This window comes from Plectropomus leopardus, chromosome 21, assembly GCF_026936395.1.
Source record: "Plectropomus leopardus strain MGB_pleo_1.0 chromosome 21, ASM2693639v1, whole genome shotgun sequence".
Taxonomy (NCBI): domain Eukaryota; kingdom Metazoa; phylum Chordata; class Actinopteri; order Perciformes; family Serranidae; genus Plectropomus; species Plectropomus leopardus.
In genome coordinates, this window is record NC_142196.1 from 622,437 (window position 1) to 632,500 (window position 10,064).

The 10,064-nt window shown below is 40.5% G+C and overlaps 1 protein-coding gene across 2 annotated transcripts in view; it reads right to left on the minus strand.

The window, feature by feature from the left end:
- Window positions 1–213: 213 nt before the first annotated feature.
- abcd3a (ATP binding cassette subfamily D member 3a) overlaps window positions 214–10,064 on the minus strand; it is a 32,306-nt gene continuing 22,455 nt past the window's right edge. For both annotated transcript variants that reach the window (XM_088071679.1, XM_088071678.1), the window contains exons 20-23: window positions 9,074–9,193; window positions 8,218–8,322; window positions 6,013–6,069; window positions 214–4,087 (exon numbers count right to left, since the gene is read on the minus strand). In XM_088071679.1, coding sequence (XP_087927805.1) covers window positions 4,010–4,087; window positions 6,013–6,069; window positions 8,218–8,322; window positions 9,074–9,193 — 360 coding nt within the window. In that variant the 3' untranslated portion in view covers window positions 214–4,009. The remainder of the gene's footprint in view (window positions 4,088–6,012; window positions 6,070–8,217; window positions 8,323–9,073; window positions 9,194–10,064) is intronic.

Consider the following 10,064-nt stretch of genomic DNA (forward strand, 5'->3'; position numbering starts at 1 on the left):
CATTAACAAAACAGAATCACTTCAATGATTGAATACTTCCTGAACATTTAGGAAACACCCCTGTTTGATACACACGGTTTGAAGTCCAGTCTGGTAGTGTGGCAAAAACCTTTGACACACATAAGAGAAGCCTCATCTGCAGCACTTCTGTTGATCATTGACACACTTCTTATCTCACATGCACTCACTCATCCCCAACAAGGACAGCAAAAATACATCTTCTTTTTATTGCTCCTATAGCTTATTATTTTAATAGAGAGTGAGATCATAACAGTGTTATCATCCATATGAAACCATGGGTATAACTGAGGTTACTTCCTCACATTTTCAAAGTAAAGTTACAGTATATCAGTGACAAAACAGAAAGGCTTTGAGTAATGACAGAGAGGCTGGGAGAGGATCAGGTGCCGTATTCACTCAGCTTCCTGGTACAATAAGTCACTCCTATATTCTTAGAATTATGAACTTTTCTAAGAATTTCCTCTTTAAGTTAAGACTAGGTCCCGGTAAAAATACAAGTTATTCACAAAGCATCTCCGGTAAAAAACTGTTTAGCATTGCTTACAGAGAAACTAACCCCCCCACTTGTCTTGAGCACCTCCTCCCTGGAATGTGAAAAAGTCCTAAAAATTGGCGGGGCTGGGGGGCACGCACACACACACACGCGCATGCACACACGCACACGCACACACACGCACGCACACACACGCACGCACACACGCGCGCACACACACACAAAGCAGTCCATTGTTGAGAGGGTGGTGACAGGGCAGTGACAGGGCAGGTTTCAACCTTTAGAGGGCAGTCTTTATGCATATCAACATCACTACTTAACACCCATATATATTGCTTTTCAACAGAAAACAGGCTTAGTTACTCTTTAAGCAGAGGAGGAAATGGCAGAAGACAAAGAGGCAGAAGAAATATTCTCTAAACGCAGGATGACAGTGAGTTATTGAAATGCTACATCTTGATGTGCAGGGAGAATGTTTGTGTCTGATTTCATTAGCGATGCACTGATATTTGGGAGCTGGAAAAATGTTACAGAAGAGCAGTATAATCTCAAAAAAGCACTTTCACAGTGTAATGCAGTCGTTTCATTTCCACTGGGTGTCCACATCTTACAGGCTAATAAAAGGGCATGTCTGTGACAAACAATTTCTTTTAAAAGACTGCATCATACATAGCCACAGGGTCAAACCACACCTGCTCACTAAGAAAAAAGTCTCTGTCTCTCAGAATTGCTCTGAAAATTTTCCTAAATCATTTCTAAGCTAGGACTCCTTGTAGAAATGTTTAGGCTGAGTGAGGAGCTCTCTGAGTGTTCTCAGACTGTTGGTGAATATGGCCCCTGATCAACTGACAGAAGCCATCGCTTAGACCCAGTTCTCAGCTTTACAGAATTCATGTAAAATCAATTGTCAACATTATTATCCAAAATTCAAGAACTTTAAACCCTGTCTCCAAAGAAATAAATGCTGAATTTCACAAATGAAAAATGTTAATAACAAGATTACAATAGGAAGATGTGTCCAATAATCAGTTATTTGCCATTTGATCAATTATTGAGGTCACATGATTTTCAAGCCAGCTGAAAAGAGTCAAACACAACTCAGCAACCAGCAAACATTACACATGGATGGACAAGTATGTGACTGGAGATGAATTCATCAACCTCAGGAGTCAGTCAGATTTTATTGCGCTCTGATTCCTCACTGACAGCCTTGCATTTCATGAACCATAGCTCAACCTGGCAAGAGTAAATCCCAACAAATATCACACTTAATTAAAAGAACCCACAAGGTAAAAAGGCAAAAATTGATGTGTGGCCAAAAAATGTATTAACTATTGGAACTGAGGATGAACTTGTCCCTGTGTTCCCTCCTTTTTTTTTTTTTTTTTAGAAAAATGTGTTGTTTTATTGTTGTTACTTTGCAGCTTACAGCCCAGCCAGATCAAAGAGGCACTGTGAAAAGAATCACATCTAGCCTGCTAAAATTGGAAGGGGCAACATGGTTAATATGATAGCTTGTATTGTTTGTATAAACTTACTTCTGTTCCCACTTAAGTCAGCACTTCCACAACAGCTTGGCCAACTGCGCCAATTCAAAAAAATTCTCAGTCTCAATCTATGCACAAGTTCCCCTCCAAGTAAATCCCCTGATTGCTCATATTAATTTAAATATAAACTGATTTTGTTCTAAAATATCCCTGTTTCACTGCTACTGTGACTGGGCCTTGAGTCCACAGCAGACTGGCAGCTCAACCCGCTGCCGGACAGAGACGGAAGACAAAACGGAACATTTACAGAAGAAAATCACTGGAGCTGACTGCTGCCACCAGTGACAGAGGTCCACCTAACAACGACCTCTGACCCTCCAACAGCGGCAGTACTGAAGGCATTGCAACAGTTCATGAGCAGATAATATAAATTTTTTTTCCTGTGGGTCTTTTGGGCCTTCTTTCTGGTGAGTTCATAGTTTGAACCCTCTTCTGCATGCTGGTGTGATTGACATGTTCCTATTATCTCTCAGTCAGACACAACAGCGCAGTCCTACCAACACTCAGGAGGCTTGCCATCATGTTTCTCTGTGAGCACTTCATAGAAACATTCAGTCAGTGACAATTTTCGAAAGACACTGATTTGTGGTTACAATAATTTCCATGTCTCATTATCTCAAGATATCACATCTCCTTATTTCATGGAATATCCAGGAGGCTTTGAGCATCATTTGGTGTAAAGAAGAAGAGCCATGAATAAACAGGTAATTAGTGTTGAAAAAAAAAAGTGAACCCTTTATAACTGCCTGCATTCTGTATACATTTGTCTTAAAACATGGTGTGACCTTCATCTAAGTCACAAAAATTGACAACACTCAATATATTTTAACTAACAACACAAGTGATTGCATTGTTCAGGAAAAGCATGCAGCACTGCGTTTGGTAGGAAAAAGGGGCACAGCTTACCAATGGTGAAGCACCGTGGAGAGAGCATCATTATTTGGAGCTGCTCTGCTGCCTTGGGGCCTGGACAGCTTGCCATCATCGAGTGAGAAATTACCCAAAGTCAGCACCCAAAAGAGATGCCATGGAATGACCTCCAGAGAGCCATTCACACCAGACATCCTCAGAACATGGCTGAACTGACTGTCAGAATTCCTCCTGAACACTGCGCAGGTCTGATCCACAGCTATGGGCAGCGCTACCTTGAGGGTTTTGCTGCCAAAGAAGGTTCGACTAGCTATTAAATCCAGAGGTTCACTGGCTTTTTCCACCAGAACTATTAATGTTCGAAGCGTGTGTTCAACAAAGACATGACAGATTAAAAAAGGTTAGTGAATTATTAGCTTACGCACATTGTATTTGTCGATACTTAGGACTTAGATGAAGATCAGTTGCCATTTTACGACAAATTAATGCAGAAAACCAGCTAATTTCAAAGGCTTCACATTGTTTTTCCAGCCACTGTATATTGTAACCAGATGACAACAGCAGGATACTTCAAGGTGACAAAACAATTCACAGTGTCAAAAAGAAAAAAAAAAGCCCAAACTGACTTTGATATGTTAAGATAACAGGCCTGAAAGTGAGGCCCAGCCTCTGCTGCTGCTGCTATAAGACACAGTTCACTGTGGGACACAGTACCTCAAAGACCCCTCTGGTATCTCACTTATCTCTACAGGCTGACCTCTGTTACTGAGTGAGATATGAGTATGTGAGCAGAGATGATTTAAACAGGATATTTCCAGCTTTACTCAAACAAGTCTTGTTTGTGTAAAACAGCCTTCAAGTTGGCAATATATATTACAAGTTTCTTTATTATCACACTGAGCAAACTAATGAGAAGACAGGACTAAAGAGATCATTTAAATAACAGAAAATGCAGGAAACAGGACAGGTGATAAAGAAAACAAATTATTTAAAATATTATTTTCTAGTTGTAGTTATAACTCGTCTCAAGTGCAAAGAATTAGTGGACAGGTTTCATCGAGCAGTGCATGGCCGTCAGTTAGGAGCCAAACTCCACAGTTTCCTCTGTGATGGGCTTGAACTCGTAGTTCCCTCTCCCATCCATGTGAAGATAATACTTTACGGCAGAGATGGAAACATGAAATATACAAAGTCAGTAAGAAATATCATCCTTAGGAAGCAGAATACTAAACAAGGACAAACAATCACAAATCTGTCTATGGATGTGAATCTGTTATGCTGTCTGACTTACAAGTCGAACAGGATTTTTTTTTTGTCACATTGAAAATTACACCACAGAGTGAAATGCTTAGACAGTTCCTATAGAGCAGTCAAAATCAACGTAGGGCCTGCAAAACAAATCTGGCCCCCCAACCATTTTCTAATTCACAATAAAAATAAAGTGACTGAAACTGGGAATTGTTTATGTACTTTATGTATACATAAGGTGCCAGAGTGCATAAAACTATCCTAAAATCCTAAAAATATTCTAAAATTATGGAAAGATTCTAAAATACTAGAAACAAATGAAAATCCCACAAACATCCTGAAGTCCTAGAAACAACCTAAACCCTTAAAATGTCCTAAAATCCTAGAGACGTCCTGAAATCCTAGAAACATCAAAAAAATCCTAGAAAAAATCTAAAATTATAGAAATCTCCCAAAATTCTAGAAACATCCTAAAGTCTTAGAAATGTCCTAAAGTCTTAGAAATATCCTAAAATTCTAGGAATGCCCTAAAATCACAGAAACCTCCTAAAATCCTTGAAATGTCCCACAATCCTAGAAACATCCTTAAGTCCTAGAATAGTCCAAAAATCCTACAAAAAGAAATGTCCTTGAATCCTAGAAACATGCTAAAATCCCAGAACCATCCTAAAATCCCAGAAATGTCCTAGAATCCCAGAAACCTCCCAAAATCTTTGAAATGTTCTAAAATCATAGAAATGTCCTAAAATCCCAGGAACGTCCTAAAATCCTACAAAAATCCTAAAAATTTCCTAAAATCCCTTATATGTCCTTAAATCCTAGAAACATCCTAAATCCCCAAAACATCCTAAAATCCTAGAAATGTCCTTAAATCCCAGAAATGTCCTAAAATCCTAGAAATGTTCTAAAATCCTAGAAATGTCTTAAAATCCCTGATATGTCCTTAAATCCTAGAAACATCCTAAAATCCCCAAAACATCCTAGAATCCTATAAACATCCTAAAATCCTAGAAAAGTCCTTAAATCCTAGAAATGTCCTTAAATCCAAGAAACGTTTGAAAATCCTAGAAATGTTCTAAAATCCTAGAAATGTCCTAAAATCCCAGAGACATCCTGAAAACCTAGAAATGTTCTAGAATCCCAGAAATGTCCTAAAGTCCTTCAATTGTCCTAAAATCCTAGAAATGTCCTAAAATCCCAGAAACATCCCCAAAATCCTAGAAATGCTCTAGAATCTAAGAAACATCCTAAAATTCCAGTAACATCCTAAAATCCTTGAAAAGTCCTAAAATGTTGCCCTGAGCAAATCCAGTGGAGTATCCTTGCCATAGACTGTCTAGTGCAAGTACATAAAGTTGTTCATTACTAAAGGACATTATAAATATTGGAACAGTGGAGCAAGGCAGAGCTTGCAAACATGTAGCAATGAAGCTGAGAAATTTGGAACAGACAGAAATGAAGATTAAAAAACTGCTAACGAGAAAATATTTCAGCATCTCTCTTTCTCTTCACTGTGCTTTAAATGAAGGGCTATTCAGAGAGTCAAATCACAGTTACAGGAACTGTTGATTATCATCAACAGACTCTCAGCAAGTTTTTCTCCTGATAATAACAGACAGCTGGGGGGGGGGGGCTGCCCTGTCTTAACAGTGTATTAGCGTCTGATAATCATTTGCAGTTTGAAACAAAGTAGTAAGAGTGAAAAAGAAAGGTAAACCTACACTTCAAAGTAAAAGCAAAAATCTCACAGCAAAAACCTTGAGTGACAAAACAGTGAAGGAGGCTGACACAATCATTTGAAATCAGAACACAAGGCTGGCGTCCAATCCTTACCTTGTGGTGCTTCCACAGAGACTTTCTGTGGGACACGGTGAACAGGGTGATGCCCACCTGTGGATGAGAGAGCACACAGCTAGCACTATGCTTTATACCACTTAACCAAAACACTACCCAAATGTACAGGATCATCAGTCAGCTCTGACTGCATTTATCCTGAGACATGTGAGTGATCATAAACAGTCTGAACAACAGTGGCAGCCTCAGCTGGCCTCCAAACATGACACTGTTTCTGTTCTGCGCCGGATCTGTTTAAAAAAACTCTACCTTAACCCTCAGATGAGGGAAATTCTGGCTTTTCAGTAACTTAACTCTGGGTCAGTTTCCATGGTAGCTGACCAGTTTTAGAGTTTTACTGGCAGTCAGAATCTAAATCCTGGTTAGATATCAGTTTATTACTCAGGACTGCTTTCTATGAACAGCATTTTTTGCCATTCAGCATTTTTCACATTCAAACATCACAGTGTCAAGTTAGCCCTGCTAAGCTGTAGACAGTGACTGTGCTTTGTTGTCTTCAGACAATAGACGATGGGTTCCCAGGAGTCACTGCCAGCTCTGAGGAAGAGCTCTGCATTCAGCAAATAGCTCTATGCTTGTAGTCTACACAGATAGTGACAGACAGGATGAAAGAGAATCAAATTTGGCCCAGTCAGTGTTCAAAATTTACTTTTTGACTCACCGGCCAAGGTGGCTGGTAGATGACAAAATCCACACGCCAAGCTTATTTGTTTACTGGCCAAAATGATAAATTAACTTTTTTCTGTTTCACATATACTTTTTTATATTACATTCCAATGAGATAATAATGCATCATGTTGAATAGGCCTACAGACTAACAGAGCAAAATCTGAGGCAAAATTATTATATTAAATTATATAACAAATTGAAGAAATTATCAGCACAGTCTTAACATGTGAAGAAGTTCAATCTGGTAAGCAGGGGATGATGTTTATATGTTTTAGGCTTTTATTGTAAAAGTTTAGAATAGAAGAAGTGGAGCTAATGCACTGCTGCTGACAGTGAGGGGCCATAAAGAGTTTACCATCTTGGTTCAAACTATGGGGCCTCCATGTTAAGATTTTATTACCTTCAAAAGTATGATCGCAATGCTAACTAGCACTGGCCTGCTGGAAAAGTGATCAGCTGATGTCTTGTACTGTAAACAATGCCACAAATGTAGTACAGCTCAAGACAGTTAAGTGTAGTAGCTTCATGCCTGTGTGCGTGTGTATGTGTGTCACACAGACAGCACACAGATAGGAGCAACTTAGGAGAAGCAGCGCAGTGCAATGCGCCCTTAAGTGACACCAAAAAAGCGGCACACTCTCCTCAGCATAGTTTTTATTACATGACTGTTTTGATACAAACATTTACCCACCAAAGTGGCAGATTGCCCTCCCACATTTGCTTACCAAGTGGAAAATCTATCCACATTTGGCTCTTGGTGGGTGTTGTTTTTGGACTGTGGATCCAGCGCTCCAGATGTGTAAGAAAATGCAACACGTTCTCACTTCCAAGTCATCACATGGTAACGCTCTGTCGCATCTACTCATGACATTATAGGTCTCCTTCTGCATCAGCTGTTTAGGCACTGGAATGCTTTTATTATGATGTTACAGAATGCACATGGTGGAATAACGTGATGGTAGGATGACGGAGCACGTTTCCGTGAAGCAGTATGGTCCTCATGTTTACACAACAGCGCGGACTGTCACAATGATTAGGATTAGGCAACAAATCACAGCTGGTTAGGTGTAGGCAAAAGAGGCACATGGTAAGGTGTAGAAAAAACACAAAAACACTTTTAATGCGCATATGACTGTTTCTGTCTGGCTGCATTCTCAGGCAACGCTGCCTGTGTGTTTTGCATGTGTACCCGCCTGGTGGTACCTTTTGCATACAAAGTTTAAATTTAAAAAGGCTACATCCACACACTTTTAAAGTAGTTTCCAGCCCCCTGGCAATGCTGGAACACAACACTGGCATGTTACCTGCCAGCTGATGAACTCAGCTACTTTAGCCTTATGTAACAGTGTTTTTTAAGAAGGTGTATTTTTCCCAACTGAGACCAGGTTAAAACCAAGTTGCTGACAGACGTACTGTGTGTGTGTGTGTGTGTGTGTGTGTGTGTGTGTGTGTGTGTGTGTGTGTGTGTGTGTGTGTGTGTGTGTGTGTGTGTGTGTGATGTATTTTTGGTCGTACCGTCCTGCAGTGGCTGTAGATGTAATCCTCCACATCCACACTCACTGCACTGGTGCACTCATCAAGAATGGCAAACTGGGGCTTGTGGTAGAACAGTCTGGCCATCTATATACATGATCACAAACACACACAGTCATCAGCTGCTCACACCAGAGTCTTTAGCAACACAAAGTGACTGACACAGCCTAACCATAAAGCCCAGAGTTTCTCTGGGCTAACTGTCCAAACATCCCGCAGGAATTATTCTTGTAAAAAGAGTTTGATATTAAACTGAATCAAGTGAATGATAAACCAAAGGAACTTTGACTGACCATTGGATAAAATTATGCTCACAGTGTTATTTACTATGTTCAAAAGCTGCCCTCTATGACTGTAACAGGTCCAGTGTTTGGACAGACCTGACCAAGAACATACTGGTACTGCGACATGATAGACAGAGATGGACCAGTCTCACAATGACTGCTCCCTCCACCTCTTGATTAGAAAAGATTAAACTAAAGATGTGTTTAAATTTACAGCTCTAAGGGGCCATCTGTTTTGGCTTTAAGGTTTGTTTCCAACATACAAACATAATGCGCATAATGCAATATTTAGTGTTATTAGTGTTATTAAGGTCAGATGCATTTCATGTTGACCTGTCATTGTGGAGTTTGCCTGTTCTCTGCATGACTGTATGTCTGCTCTCACTGTATGACCACATGAGGGTTCAGTCAATCAGTAACCTCACTTGAGGTGTCATTGTGAGTGTGAGCTGGGAAAGGCCGAGCTGGAAATTGCGTTCAGAAAATGGATGAATGGTCAATGTTTTGTTGTGTCTTCTGTCCAACCTGCTGACGGGAGATTAGTGAGTGCTTACTGCCATCCTCTGCTTCTCTCCTCCACTCAGCACATCCATCCAGTCCTGGACTGAGTCCCAGTTGCCCTCCCTGTCCAGGATATGACCCAGCTGAACATTGTCCAGGTACTCCTTCAATACCTAAACACACAGAGCAGATTAGTTCTTTGATTCATTTACTGTAACTGATTGTGTTAGGGGGTGGGGCTGGGGGTGACACTGGGTGAGAGGTGGGGCTGACACATAAAAGCTGCATTTACACTGTCTGTTCTAGGTGTGAATAATGCACCGTTATCCTACCTTGCCATTCTGTATGTAACATACAATCACAGAGACGGAGAACAGAGTGGTCTTGCCTCTGAGCTGGGACAGGAGGTAATAACATAGCCCAAACAAGCTCTGAGTAAAGTGTAAAGCCGGAAAGAGATGACCATGGGTGGTACAGGTGTAATGTTCTGATGATGTGTTTATGAGTGTGAAGCAGCTGTTAGCAACTTTCCACTAATTTGAAGAACAGCGGCCTTAAATGTTCAAAACTGAATGAAATTCAAATTTAGAAACAATGAGAGTCCAGAGCTCCTTACGATCCAAGCAGAGGACAAAACCAGCTATCATATAACAGAAGCTAAATGACTGTGATGGACATGTTAATGCCATTGTTGTTGTATAGAGAGCGCTGCTGACGCTCATGTTTTATGTCACACTAGAGGTCGACGTTGCTGTGTTAAATGTCATGCACATCATGCCTCTTGATTCTGAAAAAGCAGTATATAACCACACACTGGAGTGGAATGATGACGCTGTCATTTCAGTGTTTTCCATACATGTGCTCTCCCTGGGCGGCCCACCCAGATTAATTGAGACCCCCCAAGTTATTTGTAGCGCAGTAGTGGCAGAGACGCACAGCAGAATGTCAGGCGCATTAACAGCACTGAACCATTCATTCTGCTGGGCCTAAAACGATCTTATCAGCTGTGAATGAATCAACAGATCAATCATCCACCTCAGATGT